At 40.7% G+C, this 22,489-nt stretch overlaps 1 protein-coding gene across 1 annotated transcript in view; it reads right to left on the bottom strand.

Moving 5' to 3' along the window:
- KIAA1244 (KIAA1244 ortholog) overlaps nt 1–22,489 on the bottom strand; it is a gene marked incomplete at its 5' end in the record, with an annotated part of 87,624 nt that overhangs the window by 35,362 nt on the left and 29,773 nt on the right. Inside the window, 8 exons of the mRNA XM_009695477.1 lie at nt 677–1,587; nt 2,333–2,445; nt 3,855–4,179; nt 6,907–7,011; nt 10,331–10,409; nt 11,429–11,471; nt 12,997–13,119; nt 18,120–18,188. Coding sequence (XP_009693779.1) covers nt 677–1,587; nt 2,333–2,445; nt 3,855–4,179; nt 6,907–7,011; nt 10,331–10,409; nt 11,429–11,471; nt 12,997–13,119; nt 18,120–18,188 — 1,768 coding nt within the window. The remainder of the gene's footprint in view (nt 1–676; nt 1,588–2,332; nt 2,446–3,854; nt 4,180–6,906; nt 7,012–10,330; nt 10,410–11,428; nt 11,472–12,996; nt 13,120–18,119; nt 18,189–22,489) is intronic.

The following is a 22,489-nucleotide window of genomic DNA, read 5'->3' as shown; positions in this document are numbered from 1 at the left end:
AGTTCAAGATTCCAAAGGTTCTAATCCTGAAAGAACTGCAGGTATTTAATCTCTTAAAAGGTATGATCTTTAACTATTTTTTACTTGGTCTGGGCTTTGAGCTTTGCGTTTCCTGTCATGACAGAGAGCAATATTAAGAAAAACAAAAGAGTGAAGAAGAAGAGAGTCGTTCCTCTTTTCTTATCCTTTCAAGAGCTTACTCCTGTGGAATTTTTATCACCGCCTTTGCGAGGCTGGCATTACTAATAGTAATGCAGTGATGTACTAAGCTACTTAAACCTGTTTCAAAACAGGTGATAGTCCTCTCCTCACCCCTTTCATGCTAAGGGACAAGCCCAGCCTCTCTTTAATGACAGCATGTGCAAATCTTCTCAAGAGACCTTCACAAACCTGTGAAGAGATGTCTCACTACAGAAAATTCGATTTCTCTATTGACTGAGGACGTAATCCAGAGCCTGTTAAGGGTCAATGGATTGACCTCCCTTTGAATCAGTGCCTGCATATTTAATTTGCTTTGCCCTAAATGAAATGTGCTGCTGTGCAGGAATGTGCTTTGTAAAGCACAAACCTCCTTATTCTGGATATGTCCTCTGAAGATGAAATCCTACAAGAGAATCTGTGTACAGTGCTGTCACTGTGTGCATGCTGGTTAGACAGTAAATATTTGCTTGCAAACCTGAGCAGAATGTTGAAGAGAAACTCTGCAGTGCTCCATCCACCTCCTCTATGCTGGGGAGAGCTATAAGCCGAGGAAGAAGAGCTTCAAGTGACTGGATAAACAGCCGTGCACTGTGCTGATCTGCTTCTTGGTTTTTCAGCAGTTTCAGAGAGAGAGCAGCAGTACGTAAGGACCTGTGACCTGGACAATCCCGTGGTGTCTGCTCCTCATCTGCCAGGGAGCAATTGTCAGAGCCTATGTCTGAGACATCTGACCTGCCCGAGTCCTTCTCTGCTGCCATGGAGTACTGATCGCATGAATCAAACTCAGTCCTAGAAAGGTCCTGGTCATCTACACTGAAGTTACTTTCACTGTATCTGGATCCATAGGACCGGGTCTTGCAATCAACTGATAAGAAGTTAGTTATATCTGGATAGACTATGGTGTGGCTTCTCTGAACAACATCTGGCTGGTCGATGGTTTCTGACTCTGGTTCTCTATAATGAATCTCTTTGCTTTCGTGTCCAGCTGGAGATGGCAGTGAGTTCTTTTGGCTTTCTGGATTATCCTCTGGAGTTGTCTGTCCCATATCCCCTTCCAAAGTGGTCTGACCAGTGTCTGTGGTAACGCTAATGCTAATATCAGGACTCTTCTCATTTCCTGATTCCCAGGCAGGATTTTCTGAGGACAGGATGCGCCTCTGCCACCTAAAGTCAGCATCATTGATCTCCATGGAGTCCCTGCTCGTCTCAGTCCCATCCTTCAATTCTTCAGTGCGTCGGAGCAACAGCTGGATCTGCTCTTCAGTAAGACCCCTCCCTTGGCTCAGCTCATCTAAGGCTCCAAGCAGGGCAAAGATGCAGGACACTGAAGCATAACATGCTTCAATACCACCTTTGATGCACGCTTCTGTCATCCCATCCATGATACTGCAATTAAAACAGAGTATATATAAGTGACGCAGCACATACAGTGAGCAAATGTCACTATTATTCAACACCAACCCTCCATAACCAGGAAAAAAAAGAACTGAAATTATCCTGTAAGACTATTCCTGAGAAGGACAACTAGTATTAGAACAAATTATTAAGTATGCCATGTGGACACGGCCATTCTGTAAAGGGAGCGCCAGCCAGGGAAGCAGTTACCGTGCATTTGTATCAGCATGCACAGCACATTTTCCCTTATAGACAAGCACTTACACTGAAAAAAACCCTCAACACCCAACTGAAGCTAAATTTAAAGCCACCTATGTCCTGAAAATTATCTTATCTACAAGACACGATCTTTATAACAACTGAGAATCCTTCTTGCTCAATCTGACAATGTCTAAATTTTTGATTACCTCCTTTGACCATCTTGGAAATGTACCTCTAAATAAGCACACAGTTATTTCATTGCAATGTTAGGGACCCAAACCCAAGAACTTCCATCTGTAAACCAACATATTCGGGTATTTTGGCAAACTCCACAAGTTATCTATGCCTTTACAAACAGGCCCAGACTGACGACAAACCAGTAAGAGCTTTTACCCCCTCTTCCATTTTCACAGCTTATTTAACCAGGGAGATATCCTGGCTCGTATTTGGGTATGCTTCTGAAGGTACAAGTGGTCAAGTGTCCTGTGTGCACAGGTTTAAGAGAGAAGAGGCTAAAGGAGGAAACAAAGCGTACAGCTTGAGAAGATCCAGGTGGGATTTCCTTTTAGAAATAGACCTCTTCCTGGATTCTGATTCAGAAGAGCAGGGCCCCGCCAAATCACAAAGCTGCCGAGGACTGCCAAGTATCTGAAAGGAAAGGAAACCGAAGTTACTAGAGGATTATCTAAGCATTATTTAAACACAATAAATGAGTCATAGTTCTATGAAGCCCTGGAACCTGAGGTAGCAGTACTGTAATTTCTCACAGCAAAAGAGAACAGCACACTGATGTTCTACTTATTAAAGCTACTTTTTCTCTTTTTGAAAGCAGAAAAGCAGACAGAGAAGAGCAGAACATTCAACAAGAATCACATATAGAATGTTCTCCAGCTCTTTACATTTTTTACTGAGTGTGTGTCAACTGATACTGCACACAAGACAATCTTTATGCCTAAATATAGAGCAAGTATCTTGCATTATATCACATATCAAAGGGAGCCTTTCTCTTCAATCACCCAGTTACAAAATGGTAAGAGTCATGCACAGAGAGGCAAAGTGATTCCTTCTGACTCAGCCTGCTGGGTGGCATCCTGTTACTGCCCACCAGGGAATACAAGGAGAAGGCTTTACAAACAAGCCCATGTTAGTAAGCATAAAGAGGCAACAGATGTGTCCTGCAGGAAACATTAGATTGAGCCTTTCCTAAAACTTCAATTGTCATCTTGCTACTGTTTAAAATTAGAGGGAGACAAGTGCCAGGGTGACTGCCAGCTCAAACAACAACCCAGTGGGTGGCTGTGGTGTCAGGACAGATCTTCAGACAAACAGCCTAGGTATGCACAAGCTAGAACAAAAATCCTCTAAGAGAGACAACTGTTCCTACACATTACCTAAGTTGCCTTGTGTTCCACAACACGAGAAAAAAGCCACCCATGTGAAATGGAAAAGCCCGTGATTTCAGCTGCTGCTCAAAGAAGTCTCACAGTGCTCCAGTTCCAGTGCTGTCAGAGGCACTGGGCAGGAGGCCAGAACGGACTGGTCTTGACATGGCCGCTCAAGACTTTGGCAGCTTCCTTGTGGCTGTTCTACAAAAGCTCACAGAAACTGTGTTTCAAAAACCTGGCATGTAATCAAAGCACATATTCACCTTAATGCCTGGAATACTACACTGTGAGGATGAAAGTCGTCTCCTAGCAAGAGCAGAGAGTGGGGAAAGATGCCAAAGTAGTTGAGAACTAGATCACTGTACTGTATCTCACCCAAAAGAGCAGTCATGACTTAGTGATAATATCTGCTCCATGCCGTACCACAGCATGAACACTGATGGAGTTGCCATAGCAGCTTGCATTACGGAGACAAATAAGGCTATCACAACTTTGTAAAACTAAAAATATCTGTCAGAGTGGCTTTGATGTAACAGCTGTGCTCAGAAAGGGCAATTTCAACATCCCTAGTGCTAAGGTATGGAACGGACCGGTATGCACACATCAGCAACATTTACTGTTAAATAAACATTTTGCTTTACCTGCCTGGATTTGCACATGTGATTATCCTACCTCTTTCATAATTTTGATGGCTTCTACTCGGTGCTGAGGTGGTGGGTAAAGCAATATCCGGTGATAGAGAGACTGCAGTACAGGCTTCATGGATTCCACCGACCCCACCAGTCGAACCAGTTCTGCGGCAATATAATATATGGTCCGTGCAACAGGCCCACTAAGGGCAGGTGCTGTGGAGGAGCAACCTGAACCCCGGCCATGATCAGAGATCCCTGAGGAAGGTGAATCAGCCTCAAGGCAGATGCTGCTGTGGGCAGAGGTGATAGTTTTGTCATGGATTGGATTTCCCAGGATTACTACTAGGGCTGGACACAGTTGCTTCCTGAGAAAGAGAAGAGCAGCAGATGGTAACTGGAAAAAAATAATCTCACAGGAACAGACTGAAAATAGCCCACAGTTAAATGAGATCTACACTCCTGTTTTAATGATCAGTCAAGTGCAGTGGTTAGACAGAATAACAAATTATGCCAGTATCAGCCATGCCAGTACATATGGAAATACTTTTGAGTGCTTTATAAACATGCTACTGATTTTGCAAGTTCATGTTGCTGTACAGTGCTGTCCTTTACAGGATAGCATGCCTGCCTCTTTCACTGGCTGCAACCTCTCACAAGGTAGAAATTCTAAGTTTCTACAGCTAAGTGTTTCTTCTTCAGTCCAACTTGGGAGCTCTAAAAAACCTGACCAAAACCCATAACCCAATCTATGTTAACTAGAAGGTCTGACGTTGCATCGCTGACCTGCGCATGCAGGTATTTTAGTTAGCATCCTTAGCTGTGAGCCTCTGTTTTCCTGGCTTTTGAGCACACAATTAAAGCTCTCTACAGTAACTCAAAGTGTGCACTGTAACTTCTCATATGCCGCTACATACTAAAAACACCGTCCTTCCTTCAACTGACTTTCTGCCTGAACATTCAAGTTAAGTGATTCCACACCAGCAGATCACTCTTCTGTAGAACCAGAGCCAAAACCAACTCAGCACTTTGCTCCATTAGCTGTTACTTCAGCTTTGCACTCACGCACTCGACATTTTACTTCAGTCTGCAAGACACTAATTTAAAAAGCCAAGTGCTGCACAAGAATGCAGTCCCAAACCTGATTTTCACCCACATGCCTCAGAGGTTCAAGCAGGCACCGAGAGCAAGCACCCAATTACAAGTAATGATTCAGCATAAAAAGTAACGTATCCTCATAGGTAATCTTATTTTCCTCAAGATTTTTATGCAGTACAGAGCTTTTGCTGCTTCTCTTAATGTGCTTGCTAAAACAGCTTGGCTTCCTGAAGTCACAGAGAGAGAAACACCTTTTAATCAGACATCAGATAATGACTTTGAGACTGCTTATTCCATTTCTTTCTCCAGTCAGGTACACTTCAAAACATATGAAATCACTGCTTAAGAAATGTGCCTGCCTTGAAGCAGGCGTAATCACAACTCACAACAGCAACATATTCCCCACACATCTTAGTCCCATCAAAGGGCTTCTGTATCAAACTATGGAGAATACTGTCAGAAGAACACAGAGCTAAATCTTCTCTGTCTGCTCCCTTCTTTATCATCTGTTGAGAACTGACTATAAGTGCCAGCCAGAGAGAAAGTTGTGTGCATGCTGGCAACAGCTCCTTAAAGAACAAAGACAGCTATCACTGTGGTTCACAACTTCACTAGACAGCTACCGGATTAATGTGTACTTATACTGCTATATATTCAAAATGACGTTTGCAGTTTAAACTGTTTCATGTCTTCCTAGCGTTTTGGTTTGTTTTTCCCCCACTTCATCTTAAGCATGTAGCTGGTGGATGCATATTCCTTGGCAGCAATGCAGGTTAAGAAGTCCTGCCCCTGATGGCTTGCCCTCTTGATACAGATACAAACACCTGTAGATTTGCAGCATGAAGTAGATCATCAAAATGATGTAAATTTAAAACAAAACAGGAAGTGTTTTCTTTTAGCCGAGATCATTTCAGTGACCTTGCTTATAGGATGGCCCCACAGACAGTCACATCAGTAGAAACAAAGGGCTGGGTGAAATTCAAGGGCAGAAACTTCTGAAGTGGGTTTGCCATGAAAGAGAGAATTCTGCTCTTGCATTAGAGCTCCTGGAGGCCTCAGCACAGAGTCCCTGTGCAAGACTGCCAAGTGTAACCAACCTGAAGACTTCCCAGTCCAGCAGCCACTGATTTTCCTGGGACAGCAAGGAAAGTTAACGAGTGCCTCTGCATGTTACATCGTTGGAATTGGGCCCAAGTCAAACACTTCCATTTCAAAAATTACAGAGTAAGAACACAAGAAACACATTTGCCATTAACAGTCACGTATATCTTTTCTTAACACAATCACCTGCCATGGTCACAGCGTGGGCATGGACTGCAAGCAACTGCATATTAGTTACATTCTTGCTTTATTACCATGACTCAAATTATCCATATGCTATAAAAAAAGCACTATTACAAACAAAAAGAGGGAAAATAATTATTTCAGTTGCTCTGAGGTGATGGTATCAAACACTTTAGAGGCAGATATGAACACTGAAGAAATCAAGTCTTTTTGGTGAAGCGTATTAAAAAGATAATTTCTTGATGAAGTGGAAGCACCATGAAGACCATTTAGCCTCAGCCCTTACACAGTGCAGGTCATAAGCATTTCTGGTCACCAGCACACCATCTGACATGAATTTTGCTTATCTTCCTGTATTACTGCATCAGACCAGTAAGAATCTCTACAGGACCCTCCTATGGTAAGCAAGATATTTGTGTGTTTAATGCCACACACAAATCCGAACTACTGCACAAAGCATAAGAGATTTTCTGTTCTGGCTAAACACATTAGACCTCATTACAGTGATAATTCACTACAGGGATTTAACGTACTAACTGAGCATGAGGTTCCAACCAATCTTGTATGGAGGCAGAGAATGAACTGATGGCAGGTTAATAGCAAGCTCTGCTCACATCTGGAGATTTAACGCAGGTTTGCTTGTATGGCTGGGGGGAGAAGGTCCTTTTATACTCACAAACTGACTATTTGCATTAGTCTTCAGCTGTACTCACCATATTAGATCAGTGAATCCTTTGTGCTGGCGCATGCTGGGAGAGGAGCTGTTTAACATGGAGAGGATGCACTCCAAGTAAAGGAGTTGAAGTTGCCGATTGTCACTGGCAAAAGAGAAAAGATGCCATTCACACCACATTAGAACAAAGATTATTTGACTTCCTAAAATAACTACATCAGTACACTTGAAAATTATACTGCAATTTACAGCAGTGATTTATTTTGCGTCTTCATATGGATTTACAATGGTGTGATCACCTTTATCATCCCATTTATTCTGTACTGGTCACATGCAGTGATCTGCTACTTTTAAAAAAAAAAAAAATCTATGTGAAAAAAGAGGAAGAAAACAGAAATAATTGTTCAAATTCAACCTAAAAGCTTGAGGAGGAAGTAACCCTTAAACAGAGGAAAAGGAGACAACCAGAAGATTTTGGACTACTGGATAGTTTCTTCAGGCAATCTGAAAGGCATTTAGGCTGCTCTCTTCCAGTTACTCTTTCTCTTTACTTGGTGACAGCCACAATGGTCAAAAGTCAATGTCTATAAGCAGAAAGTTGCATGATGACATGGCTACCTTTCAGGGCCTGGCCAGTTACTGTTAAAACCATAAACACAAAGTGAGCTGCATGAGAAAGAAGTTGAAAGATCCTGCGGACATCTGAACTTGATATACTTGTAATGTACAATGTGCTTGTACCTCCTCTCAGAACTAGCTGCGGGATTGAGGACACAAGCAAGGCAGAGGTCTACCTTATGAAAGGAGTTCCCCATCCCAATTGCACTCACATTCTGGTTTTCAATCCTAAAAAGACTAGGATTTAATCATTCTTTCTTGGTCCAAGATGAGAGCTGGAGGAATGTATTTTCTGATGTGTGATGGTAGGTAAAGGAAGCTGTAAAGAATGAATTTATCTTAACTGAAATTAAGGAATGAGAAATGTCTGCTCTTCTGTCACTGCTTGAATTAATTTTGTTCACACTCATGAATTTTCATCCAAGAAGAATAGTACCTGTTTCAGATGCCATGCAGAAAATAGTGAATCCTGAGGCTTAGAGCTAGATTTCTAACTCTATGCTATGGAAGGTTTCGAACTGCTGGCTGTTTTTATATTTTAGAGGTGATAGCCTTTTCCTCACAACAGTCCACACCTATCTGGAAAGATGCACATATTCCAGGTACAATTGCCTTCTTTCCCGACAGTTTTCCTCACAACGTGTCTTAATGCAGATCATCATCTTGCAGTTGCCACTTGCATGGGCATGCACAGGGCATCCCTGCACTCTTGATTGCTCTGATTCCTCTTACTACCAAATTGTTTTCCTGCAGGTAAGAAATGAATATTGCACTCCTCCACATCTCAGCATAGCCTGTGTGTTCATATCGCTGCTGCCACAAATTCCAGAGTCACCAAAGTCACTAGTGGTCCAGAGAAAAAAAAAATTCACCTCCCTGAACTCTTCCTCATCACTCATAGCTGTGCCTCACTCAAAATCAAATCCTAATAAGCTTGAAATTTAGAAGGAAGAATTAAAGTAATCTGCAGACTAAGAAATTAGAACGGGCAGTATAGCATACTAAAACCTCATTTCACTGACCCGGAGGTTAGAAAGTGAAGTTGCTGCCAACAAAGTGTTTTGAAGGAGATACCAAAACTGGTCTTGAAAGAAATAAAGGCTTTTCATTCCTGGAGTTAGTTCTTTAACAAGCCATCCTAATTCAATTTATTTTCCTCAGATTCAATCAGAATCTTTTACTATGCTTTGCTCATAATTAGAGATCCTAACAGTCCAGGTACATAATTACAAGCATGAAGTAAATTATGGCTCAATGAGTATTTTTAAGTCCTCTGAATTTCTTACTGTACTTTATCTAAAGCATGCCTCAATCTGTTCTAATTCAGTACAGCTTTATCGGGAGATGAGATTGCAGATAATTTTTTAAAAGACTTTAAGTGATTTTGAGAGATCCTGTCAGGTAGTTTACTTTTGATTATTTCATAACCAGTAATTCAAAGTGATTATCATTTGATGGACAATACTTATCAGACAATAGTTGTTTATAGCTTCACATGTGGGTAAAATTTGGTACAAAGAATTAATCTTTCCACTGGTTTTACCACTTGCTATTGTTAGACACACATTTTTGAAGATCTCTTCCTATTGTCCTGTAACTATGCACACAACTGAAAAAAAATAAATAATGCTCCTTTAGAAGATTCAGAAACATGCTTTGGTTTTCCCAAATGCTGACACTGATTAAATAACGCTAAGTAAGGCACTCTTCCTTTTCAAATCTTGCTGTAATTAGAGACACTCATGGGAGGAAAGTCTATAGAAGAACTGCATACAAAGATATCTATGTGTCTTCAGCTCTTGATTTCCTAAGCCATAGGTTTCCTGAAAATGGTAGAGCATATAAAAGGAAGTACCGATGCATGTTTGTCTATCTCCCATTTCCCCAAGTTCAGCATAGGCTACTTTCAGAGACACAAAGGCCAACCAAATGTTATGCTACATTTAAAAGAGTTTCAGATTCGCTTTGTCACTACCACTCAGGTGATTTGCAATTGGCGGTAGTGGCAAGTTAAATCTTATTTTACTGATACAGAAACCATGTTGTCAAGTGACAACTTGTTTTTCCCTTAAAACTTTTGAATTATTTCTACCTTGCTACATTTCTATTTTTTAAATACCGGCTGTATAATGTTTGCATTGCTTTTGGTTGGTTTGCCACCTCTTTAACACTTAAGCCTTTTTTTGGCTCATTTCTTAATTGACCATTAGTGGAGCTATGCTAGAATGCCACAGGGAGTAATTTTTAACTCATGAGGAGCAAGTATTTAGTCTTACAGTACTTCCCAACAAGAGACTCCAATATTTTAATGCAGTGTAACACCCTACTACTGCCCATAATAACTGCATTTTAAAAGTTAGGCTCAGGCATTTCCAAGCAGGTAGAGTGTATGATATTCCTAAATTTAAGGTACGCTTTGGTAATGCAAATTAGTTCAATTGGATAAATGCTGCCTTTCTAAGAAGGACATTCTCATTTATTCCGCATAATGTCTCTGTTAGGTTCTCCCATGTCTCTTGTAATTGTTGTTCTCCCTACAAGGGTTGCTTTCAAGCCACAAAAGAAAACTTCTCCTTTGACAAGCATTTTGCTGCTCTATGGAAGATACTTATAGATTAGATTTACTGAAAGCTCTTTAAAGGCAAACAGTGCACAAAGGCAAATGAGCCTCTCATCTCAAGTGAAGATTAAATTAATGCATTGTGAACAATACTTTCTCTAATAAACACTTCATTTAAGCACAGTTTTGCTCCATAATTCCAGAACTACAACAGTACAATCACATGTATCAGTGAAACTCTCAATCTCCAGGTAATAAATTCAAATTATAAACTGAAATAACTCACTTTATGACAGCCTGGAGCTTCTCACAGAGCACAGTGAGGACAGATACCACATCATCACAAAGGGACTCGGCCGAAATACCTCCGAAAAGGACAAAGATCAGAGGCATTACATATGTGCAGCTGGATTACAACCTCAATTCACTGCATGGACTTTCAGAGCTGGTCGGTGCTTCTAAACAATGAGCAAGGCTGCCAAAATTCATACAGAAGATGCAGTAGGAAAAGTCCTAGATTGGAAAGTGATCCCCACACAATGAAAAAGCAGCAGTATTAAATCCGGAGAGAACAATGATTGCTTACATGCATTTACAGAAGGTTAGCTGAAATTCAATTCAGATAATTAAAGAACTATACAAATAAATAACACAAAAGGACTGGCTCCAGTACTTCTACACGGCAGCTAAAATTTCTGTCTCTCTCCCTGCAGTTTCTCTCTGCTACACAGCTTCTGATGTCTGACCAGGTTCTGATCTTAGAAGAAGATGCTTTTGCACTTCAAAGATTTTAGCCTTCATCAACACAAGTTCTCCTGCAGAAATCCAGTAAGAAGGTTAAAAGCAGGGATTATTTTCACCTATTAGGGAAGATGTTGGATGTTAAGCCAGAATGGCAGTAGAGAAAAGTTCTCTTGTAAAATAATCATTTGGCAAGCGTCAACACACCTTTGCTAGTGATGAGCTTTCAAAAGCTGCCATTATATAAACCGCGTCTCTGGCCTGAAATACAATAGCACAATCATTTCCAGATTCCACGTCCTACGCCACAAATCTGTTTCAATTTAGGAAGTAAAGACACTAAAACATTCTCCAGAGCACTGAAACTCCTTAATTACAGAAGTTAGCATCTTGAAACAGTTGTTTATTACTATGTTGAGTGCAGTGCTGTTACCATGGTCCAAACGAAGACACAACTGAAAATACCAGGAGCTAACAGGGCTGTCTCAGTTCTTACTACAGGTAACACAGAGAGCATCAAACTATGGAGAAGGTAAGAAACCATGAAGATGCAATTCCTGTGACATCCTACAGGGAAAGGGAAGGGAAGTAAGGAATAAAAAAGCTGGATTGGGAGGAGTAACTAAAAAAGTGTTACAAATACCTTGGCTCTTGAATTTCTGCAAAGTGTCATGGTTTTCAATTGTCTGTTGAGGAAAGATAAAGGTGCTGTAATTGGTGCAAGGGGCAGAAAAACAATACTTGAACAGCAGAGCTTTCTTAACAAATCCATGTCCTCTATCTGTTTTGGGTTTTTCGTTTGTTAGGGTTTTTTAAGTGAAACTTTTGCAGAACATTTTCAAAAATTCCTTAAGATCTGTTTTAACAGTCTTTTAGATTTAAGGAACTCACATCTCATTGAGCTGAACTCGGATTTGTAAGTCCTTAAGGGATTTCCTAAAACAACTCAATAATAACTAGGCATGTAAGTCGCATTGAAAATAACTGAGAGGAAAATATAGTCTAGATTCCACAAAGTACTTAGAAACCAAAATCAATTAAGTGTTAGAGAGTTTATCACATTGTCATCGTTAATGTTACAGTGCCAACACAATTAATGACAGTCAGGAAATGGAAACAACCTCTTACATCATTTGGTTCAGCTGCAGTACAGGATTCTTCCTATCAGTGCACAACGGGGTCAAGTCAAATTCTTCTCTCAAGCATCAACGACAAACTGCCACGGACTAAATGCAGCTCTCATGTGCTTTCACCCACTCCTCAGCTAAGAATAGAACTAACAAAATTCAGCTTTCAGACCCAAACTGAAATTTCAAAACTACAGGGTTTTTTTTTTGTTGGTTTTAGTTTGGTTTTTGTTTTGGGGTTTGGCTTTTTTGAAAATGTTTTTGTAAGATGAACCTACTTAGCACAGACAGAAGATAAGTTTAAGTAAACCAATTAATTCTGTTCTGCAGTTGCTCATTAGGATAAAACTAATCTAGTCTACTAATCCAAAATAGAAGTGATCAACTTGACCCAAAACAGATGTAAGGAAAATAATCTGTACAACTACAGTCCCTAAAATTTCCTAATAAATAGAAACTGACTTTTATAAATAGTACTTTTTTGATAATATGATAATACAGAAAGCAGCAAGAATGAATATAAGAAGCTAATGTAGTTTCACATGTGCCCAGAACATTTACAGTTCTGCTGACAATGTGCTGGGATTTCATTCAAACAGCTCTCATAGATTTTAAAAATGCAATAAATAGAATTTATTTTTTTTGCTAACAATCAAGCAAAGAATTTCATGAGCTTAAATTATCTTCTATGAAAAAGTAGCAGAAAAACCTCAATTACACTTTCCTTAGCTGAGAATTTGTTTTCTTTATGTAAATATGGAAAACAACCAAACAAAATAAAAGCATGGAAAAGGAAAAGGCCAAGGCAGCCTGACATCAGAACAAAGCCTCTTTTGTTTAATGGAAGGAGAGATTAAAAAAAAAATAAATTAAATTAGTCAAGTAGAGTTGACAATGTGAGAGCTGCGTTTCCGATAAGACTGCTCTGAGGCGGGTGCAGAGTCAGCGCCCAAAAAAGCTTTTAAAAAGGATTAATTGGAAGTGTCAAATAAAAGCCATAAGGCACAACACGCCAGTACAATACACAAACAAAAAGGTAGGCAGCCATGGACGTGGAACCATTTGTTGATGCCAGAAGGCTCACCATGTTTTCTTGCTTTTGTCGTAACTGTAAAGTCAAGTCACTCAACATTTGGCTGAGGGTTGCCCGCACAGCGGTGTTAATGCTCCGCTGGTGACAGCTAGATACATATGTCTCAATGCAAACCTGATGAGGAAACAAGACAGCAGTACATAGATATGAACTGTAACTTACCAGTACCACATTTTAGGAGGATACCAAGGTGTCTCATATACAGACAGTCAGCCTTCCTTACTATTTCATACTCCTTTATTGGCACATTAGAAGTTTTCAGCAATATGGAAAACTGAGTAAGTGGTGCCTAGAAGCAGCATGCAATTCACCACTCACAGCTGCAGGAATGGTACGGCAAAATTGGCAAAGTCCTTCTGTCAAACCCAAGGGATTCTGGCACTTGCCCTGCTCTGTAAATAATTCACTAAATGCTGCTTCCATCAGTCATTTCTAGATACTTCTTTGTAACTATTGCTCTGCAAGTCTGCATCTGCAATGTAAATACCCTCCAATTCTTTAAGGTTATTGCTTCTGTTGTATAGGTATTTGCCACTTTTTCTATAATTATTACATACTGTCACACACCTGAAAGCCTTTGAAGGTCTTTCCTAATACAGAAAATACAATAGCGCTTTACCATAAATAACACAAATGATTGCCTTTTAATAACTGGGAATCAAGCCGAGGGCTCCTCAGCTCAGAGATCCCACGGGAGCCGCGGCAGCAACGGAAGAAGACCGATGGATCATCTCATTCCCAGCTCCATGCCCAGTTGCTGGCAGCTTTTGGAGACTCTGCTGTGGTCAGAGTCCTCCTTGATTTTTGCCCCTAGATGATGTTATACAACTAGCTGCCAAAGCATAACACAACTAAGATCCTGGGGACCGCACACTGCAAAATGCAGTTTCTATCCTTGATTAGATTTTCTGTGGGAGGTGTCGGTCTCTGTAAGCGCTGCTGTGACTTTAGTAACCACCGTAACTACTGCACAGTCACTACTAAGTGGGTAACAGTCTGGATGGAGCTGACTCTTCACATACTTTTCAGTCTTTGTGTTTTTATTCTGCCATCATTTGGATATCTAGCTAGTGAGAAGAATCATGAATACAGATTAAAGTAGCTATGAAAACAAAATTTAAAAATATATAGTATACATTAAACGCAGGAAGACTACACATAAATGCATCTGGTGCACGTTTTTGAATGAGAAGGATATTCTGTGATGTAAAGCTATTTTTACAGCTCCCTAATGAGGCTGAGTTTTTAGGAGGGGAAAAATTAAAGTGATCTGATTATGTAGGCTAATCAGTATTGACATGGGCACATGGACAAGACTCTTGATTGTTTCTAGCTCCTACTGAAACGAAACCAAGGTATTCCATTGACTAAGAAAGAAAGGCTGTGGGCTCAAGGCTACAGAGTTTAAGATGAACATGTTGCTGGCACATTTCTGCATTTGTTAGGGTGGAGTGGAAAACAATATAGGTATGTTTCTAAAACCCTTTTCACCTCCTCCATTTGAGTGACCTCACGTCTCCATATTTCAATAAAGCCACCAGCACAAGAAAATATAACTGAGTTTCTTGGATACAAACTATATCTTAAGTGAGCGATCTAAGACATCATGCATGTAAGCTACTTAATTATGCCTCTTGCCTTATCTTCCCTTCTTTCCCAACTACAGGGAGAGATAGCATTCCAGAGCTTTTCAAGTGTATGTACATTGCTTATTCTCCCATGGTAAAAACACTATGCAAAGGACAAACTGAGACCGACTATCTCCTTTGACAATACTCTAGAACAAGTTAGTTGTACGTATTTGCAGGATACAAGGGACCAAACTGACAGCATATCTCATTCTCACTGCCCTTTTTCAAGATTCCAAGATCCTCTCAAATAAATAAGGGATTTTGTTTAGCTTGAGATCAAACAGTCAGTGATGAAGATGGTCTTGTAAGTTAAAAGAAGGCTGGACAAACTCTGCCCATCATTCAACTATCACCTGAACTCCAGTGGACAAAAACCCCTAAAGCCTGTTAACCATGTACAATCCTTCGCAGAGGCCAAACCATTCCAGCGCTGTTGAGGTCGCTCTCTTGAGCTGTATTCTATAGTACCTGAATTAACTGATGAAATACCATTCTTAGAGGTAGGCTGACGTTCTGGAAAGAGCATGGTTGGTATCTCCTTCTTCTCTCCCCTCCCCATGCCAGCTAATGAGAAACAGTACTGTCCATCTGAGCTCCGATCTTACAGAAGGTCTGCGTTCTAAAATGGCTGGGCAAGGTACCTTTTCAAAAGCCATTGATGAAGAAGCATCAGTAAAAATGCGAGAGCTCAGGGCCCCAAGGAGGTGTGCAATGGACATTTTGATCATTTCATGCATTCGGGGACTTCCAGCTCTATGGCATGCAAAACACAGCTAAGAGCAAAACACAGAAGGGTTAGCCAATGAAACACAACAGAGTCAAACGAAACAAACCTCCAAAAGGTAGATGGAAGTAACAAATACACACATAACAAGCAACAGCATGAACTAAATTTTCTTGCAGGGGTCTAGGCAAGCATGGGAAGGTGCACGGAGCAAGATTTAGTCTGTTTCCAATACTATTAATACTTAAGCCACAAAATACAGTACTCCTCATGTTGGATTCTTCCTTAATTTGAAGCTGATAATATTCAGAAAGAGGTGGGGTGCCATTATTTCGTACACATGAACTGAGAACGATCAGGCGGTGCAAAATGGCCAGACTGTAGCCTTGTTTGTCAGCGAGAGTCCTCAGAGAGTTCTAACTGTACCACAGGCAGCACCTTCCCATTCTGCAGTGGCTCCTCTCTGCTAGAGAGAGCAGGTTAGGAAAACGAAGGACTGACTTGGAAAGAAATGTCAAATAGCCGGGGCACTGGAGCAGAAAGCTCCTCTCTGCCACCCTTCCCTTCCAGCAAGTCAGAACAATAAATGCTGAGGCGAAGCAAATGCTGGACTCAATTTTATATTTCCTACTGCTATATGTTGCAGAATTCAGGTATGCAGGCATATTGATTCCAGCTGTTAAAGTCTTTGCCTTACCTAAAGCCTGACCAGGAGGAACATGAGGAAGCATGTATGTGCTTGGTGGGACTTGCTAATTAGAAAGACCTAAGCATTCACTGAGGCAGTATTTTCTCAAGGAGTGTGGGAAAATAGCTGTTACCTCCAAACACTCTATATAGAAACATGCACGCTCTGTAACACAGCTTGTTCCAATTCCCTGAAGGAAATGAAAGGTTTGTTTGCTTTGCTGGCACATCTCATCAGCCTGCATCACAGCTCCTGTCACTTTAATAGAAGAAGGATAAACTATCAGTGTGCTAATTTTTACGATTATTCTAGCAAAGGTTTTTAAAACCCAGGCTAGCCTTTTGAGAATGAAAGTGAAGTGCAACTGCCAAGAACAGCAGAGTCTAACTCCAATCTATGAAAGAAAAATGCCATTTTTCAGGGTGCTTTAAATGAATAACAGCCATGTTGTTATCCAAATTTACAGAGGGAACAGAAAATATGATTTCTGATACAGTTTAGAGCACACAGAGGATGACTGATTGACCATTTCTCCCCAGTCTTAGGCAGTGCTCTTAAAGATTGAAATCCAAAGGTTTTAGATCCATTACTTTTCCCAGCAATTATTTTGTCTAGGCTAGAGCTCTTTACCCACAGCAAAGAGATGCGCTAAGCTGAATTCATCAGCTTTTGCCTTGCATGTTAGAAAGCCTGCTGAGAAAAACTGCAGCAGGGGAAACTATCTGTATTTTCTTCAGTTTGGGACACTGACATAAAAAAGAGGATTTAGTAAAACTGAAGAAGTTGTGGCTTGCTCTAAATATCAATTCAGTTCATCTTTGCTGCAGCATCTACAGGTGGGGCTTACAAAGACCTCCAAAACCAGCAATACATAATGGTCTCACATAGCACAAGAGAAACCAAAGTCTAAGCTGTGCAGGACATCCGGAATGATTACTACTTTTTTTTTTTTTAATCATATATATGTTATACACACAAACTGGTTTTGTTGTATCCATTCTTTTTAAACCTCATTTGTTACAAACTGGCAGCTATTTTCTTTGGTTCCCTGTTATCCCTACAACCCCATTCTCAGCTTCCAATCAGACAAAGCAAGGTCAATTTTCTTCCTAAACTTAGAAAATACTGTAACTTCCAGGTAAAGTGATCTGTTTTCACATGGGGTTTTGTTGGTTTGGGGGGGGTGTGTGTGTGGATTTTTGTTTACCAAAATCTGAGAAGGAACACATCTCTAAATGTCTACGTACACTTGGAGTGTACGACATGTATATAACTTTTACATTGCTCCATGGACATTACCTCTCCCCATATCATACTAATACTATAATTTTATAATACATTCTGTACACAACAGCATGTGCTGCACAGGAGGATTAAATGTTCCTGTGCATCTTCTCTAATCCGAACAAACAGCCCCATGGCTTGCTACACCTTGTACTAAAAATATCACCCATCTACAAAGGCTCACTTAATAGATTTGCAGGTATATTTTTCTACAGCCAGAGCTCCTTTACAATTTAATTCAGGCAAAAATCTAATGGAATAAAGGGAGAAGAGTGACTAATAGCACCAGGACAACACCATATATCTAGAGGTGTAATAAATCTTTTACTTGGATGTATTAGGAAAAAGGTAAGGCACAAAGCTAATAAGGCACGCTGCGGCACTTGTGCTAACACGGCACGTTACGGCCTAACACACTTCTCTTGAGGAAACTTCCTTAGTTTTAGAATTGCAGCAGGTAAGGAATCAGCACAGTGCTGTTTTATAAAGAACTCAAGGCAATTTTTCTATTGCAAAAGGCAAAAGTAAAGTAAATATGAGGAGCAGTAAATGTGCAACGCTGTAATACACAACAGTCAGCCAGCCTCCAAACGTGCCTTCCCATGCAAGCCCATCAATCCTGCCCGACTTGCAACTATTTCTTCACACTAGACATAAGGTAATACCAGTCCTTAAGATGGTAATTGGGATTTGGACTAGTTCAGTTTCAGGGTATGTATGGAAGAGATACTCCACGTAGTGGGGGAACGTTAAGTGACACACGCAATGGTATGGCAGAGGCACTTACCTCAGCAATCTTCAACACTGAACTCCCATTCAGCTCGAATGTGGAGGTGTATGTTATACAGAGCAAGACCTTGAATCAAAAGAGAGGGAAGAAGGAAAAAAAGTAATTTGTTTCATCTGTTATTGCCTCCCTTCCCCAGCCATGTGCTTTTAGCCACAGCTCCTTCCATTTTTAGAGCACACATCAGAAGCTTCTTAGCACCACGTGTTACCAGGATAAAGGAGATGGCACAATCAAATCGCTTCCTCTTGAGACGCTGCAACTGTTGGCCCCAGAGGCAGAGCCCAGCAGATTATTTATTGCTGTCCCCTACGTCTGACCAGGGAGGAAAGACAACCCAGTGATCAACTCTGGCCTTAGACTCTATAGCCAGAATCCATTCATATTTTAACCACAGGCTTTGCATGATTCGTGATCAGTCCTTCCATTAATTTCTACCAGTATAATAAAGGAGGAAGGAAAAAAATGCGTAGACTACAAGTTATTACTTAGGTGACACAGATACATATGAATTATGTGAACCAAGCTGTTAACTACTGCTTGAGATGAGGATTTCCCAGCCTATGATATTTCCAGTAAATGTATTATAATCATTTGATAACCAGCAGCTAAAAAACAACTTATAAGCCCCAGTTCATGAGGGAAGGTTTGTCCTGTCTTGAACTCAGCAGGAGGAGTAAGAACTGAAAGCCCCATCGAACACCCTACTTTGAAGAGAAGGGGAATGGGAATGTGATGTGATCTGCTGGGGGTAGTGTGGTGGGTGAGTGGGCCAAGGCGGTGAGAAGTGCTGTGGTATGATGCCTTCAGTGTCTGGAGATGTCCTCCCTCCTTCCCCATCCTCCTTTCCAATCCCTCCTGCCACACAGAAGACAGTCTGAGCTACTGTCCTCTCTCCTTTAAAGGCCCAAATTGTCCCAGGGCCAGAATTTATGCTCTGCTTGGTCTGAAATAGCATGAGTTTCTTGGGATAAGCGTACAAGCAAATATCAATCACATTAACACCAATGTATTGGTCCCTACAACTTCTCAGCCCCTAAGAACCGCTGTTCTCTGCTTCACAAGGAAATTCAGGGCATCAGGTAAGTTAGCATTACTGGCTGTTAACCATTTCTCTTATTTACTACATGCATTTCAGCGGTGCTAGGTTTTTATTTTATGGGTCGGTTCTGTGACAGCTGCTAACACACAACCCCCTGCAGTAACCTCAGCCCAGAACGCAAAACAAATGACTTCACCGCAGTCTGTCTGATCAGAGCTTGCAAGTTCAACGAAAAAAAGAGGAGGCAAAGGGATGTGTGTTTGAAAAGATTATTGCCTGTCGGTTCCCGTAAAGCATCATTTTTCTGACCTTTTATTGTGTCCTGCAGTATGGTGGAACAGCAAAAAATTATAATGTAATAACTTGAAGCAGGGAACTAGATCACCTCTCAGGTGTAAGCTGTATCTTCTCTCTAGGTAGTGATGATCTCTAGAAGCATCTCAGAGCCTTCATAAAGAACAAAAAAACGCTGATCTGTGGGTTAAGAGAAGCAGACAACTATAACACAGCATCATTTAGCATGCTGGAGCCACTGAACAACCATCATTACTATTGAACCCCTGCTTGAGAGAATACTCCTCTCTGCAATTATTTTGCACTGGGGAGGGGGGGGAGAAATCTCTCACTGAAAAGCAGGCATTTAATAACTATAGGGGAATTTGAATTCTCTGTACAAGAGCAGCTTTGTGCATTTGCCACTTGCTCTTACAGGTACAGACAAACGAGCCTGTCCGTGGACTAGCGTGCCATTTTTCTGGAGAAGGACATAAATAACCCTCTTTGCATTTTGAGAATCAGACCAAAAAGTTTCTACGCACTGAAACGCACTGCACTTTTGCACGTTTCTCTTGGCAGAAAAACTGGTTTTCACTACAGGATGTCACACCTTACTCCCAGGTTGGGTTTTATTTGTTTGTTTGTTTGCTCCTTTGTTCTGTAAATAAAATAGCAGTCAGGAGTTTCATCCTATTCTTACAGAAGATGGTTTTACTATAAAAAGTGTTCCAAGAAAACCATTAGGTAATGGCAATTTTACATTTGTCTATATAAGTTATCTTGCCTTGACTCTCACTCGGTCCTTCAAAAATAGAAGCTGAGTAATGTGGATAAATAGCAGAGGTAATGAGAACAGAAAAAGGGATGCTACTCTTCTGAAGTACAATAGTCCTGGACTATAATCTCTTTTTAAAATATTTAGCATTTACCTTTAGAGCAAAGCAAAGTTTCGGAGCCAAGTTTCTTCTCCATAGTGTCCCTTTTCTTTGAAATGGGTAAAATGGACTTTCTCATCCTAAAAGTGTTCCACAGCCTACCTCAGCATTACGAGGAGAGATACAAGCTATAGAGCACTTAAACTCGCTGGAGAAGGAAACCAAATTCTAATTACAAATGATTAAGAATGCTGTACTTTGTATTTCTCAATATGAACTCTGCAAATTTCTCTGCGACCCGCTGCATTTGCCAGCACACAGACAAGTGCCAGGGACGAGGAACGGTGACAGATTTTTTCCTGTCCACACAGCAAACCCTACAGAACAGCCGAAAAGGAAGCGGTCAATTATAAAAACCCTCAATCATCTCATTTGGTTAATAAGTACCTAAGTTATAAGGGCTGTTATTTCCACCTGCTGCTCAGTCCATACCTGCAAAATTTAAAGCTTCAAGACCAAACAATTTTGTTTGGCATTAAGTGTATTCTAAACTACTGGTCAGCCTCACAGCCAGCTGTTGGGCCTCACTTTCTCACCTGTTAACGACCCTGAAATTTTATCGACGTTTCTAATAGCTGTGAGAGCTCAGCAGCCGGCTAAAAACCATATTCAGTATTTAAGGAAAATCTGTGATTTGTACTCTCCATACACAGCTGTGTAAAACACAGGTGTAGCGCACAGTTCCTAAACCCAGAGACAGACAACTGTCACCTCCCGCTGACAGATGTCTTCTTGTCACGCTAAGAGCCAAGATGGACACCCAGCCTCATGGCTAATCTTACTCAGCGGTTTGCGTGTCCTGATTTTCCCTACTTGTAAAAATTTTTTTTTCTGTCCCTTCTCGTTTGCTTCATGAGATTTTCTGCTCTCTTGTACCATCTTGGCTTTGTACAGTTTTTTAATACCTAATGCTTTCCAGGGATCACAACCTGGAAGCCATATACTACAATACATGGAAGTACACACCAGTTTACGCGTTCCTATAAGCCCTTGCTCTGCAAAATCTCTTCTTCCCCTCCCTCTTTTTTTTTTTTTTAAATTTCCTACCTTTGTAGAGCTGAACTGTGAGAAGTTAGCACATACATGCCTAATCTTTTTTTGTCACAAGTGCCAATAACCTGCTTGTAACAGGTGAATGATAGAAAAGTCAGACATCAAGTGCAGTAAGGAAGTGATGATCAAAACCTTGCCATGAAGCAACAGGGAATTTCAGCAAAAAGATTGCTGTTTTGACTGCTACTCTTTGTATAAAATGAGATCTGGGAACCTACCAGCTAGAGAAAGGGTATATAATCTGATGTGATCAAATGACAGACACATAACAAGTTATCAGCCAGCATATTCTTGGCTTACTCCACTTGCTACCGTCTTCCCTCACAGCTCATTTCTGAGATCTGAAAGGCGGTCTCTGACCAAGGCACGAGACTGCTCTCAGCTATGATTTCCATCAGCACTGCTGCAGGGCTCATTTACAGTCTTGGCGATGCTCCAGACACTCAACTCGTGCGTCTTTCCACTTATGTGGAACAAACAGGAAGACAGCAGGCTTCTCTTTTACATTACTGGATGAAAAATGGGATTAAAAACAAACACACACAACCGATCATTCAGATCCACTAAAAACACTGAGTCTCCAGACAGTATACCCCATGGGCTGCTTAACTACTCAGGACAGTAATTCAAGCAGTCTGTATTTTAAAAAAATTAAAGAAAAGAAAGATAGGTTTTCTTGGGCAATGACATTTTGTTTTTGCAGCCACTGGTAGTGGAAGCAGAAACAGAACTACAAAGCAATTCCTAGTAACACCTTCAGTATAAAACAAAATTGAAAATCAGCTTTTACTGTGTGTTGCTATGATGAGATCTTAACTGGTATGAACTCTAAAACACAGTTGTGGGGTTTTTTTCTTGTGGGTTTGCTTTTTTTTTTCCTTTTCCTTTTTTTTTTTTTTTAAGAAGGAACTTACATGTCTGTAGAGATAGTTTCAAAGACACACAACCTCCAAGATGTTTTAACTGGCTTGCATTATCTTGCAAATGCCTGGATGACATCACATTTCCATAAATGGCGGACCCACAATGAAAGCATTCATTTTAATTACTGTTGAAGCTCTGAC

The sequence above is a fragment of the Cariama cristata genome, unplaced genomic scaffold (genome assembly GCF_000690535.1).
Source record: "Cariama cristata isolate BGI_N322 unplaced genomic scaffold, ASM69053v1 scaffold1702, whole genome shotgun sequence".
Taxonomy (NCBI): Eukaryota; Metazoa; Chordata; class Aves; order Cariamiformes; family Cariamidae; genus Cariama; species Cariama cristata.
This window is presented reverse-complemented; position numbering and strand designations above follow the sequence as displayed.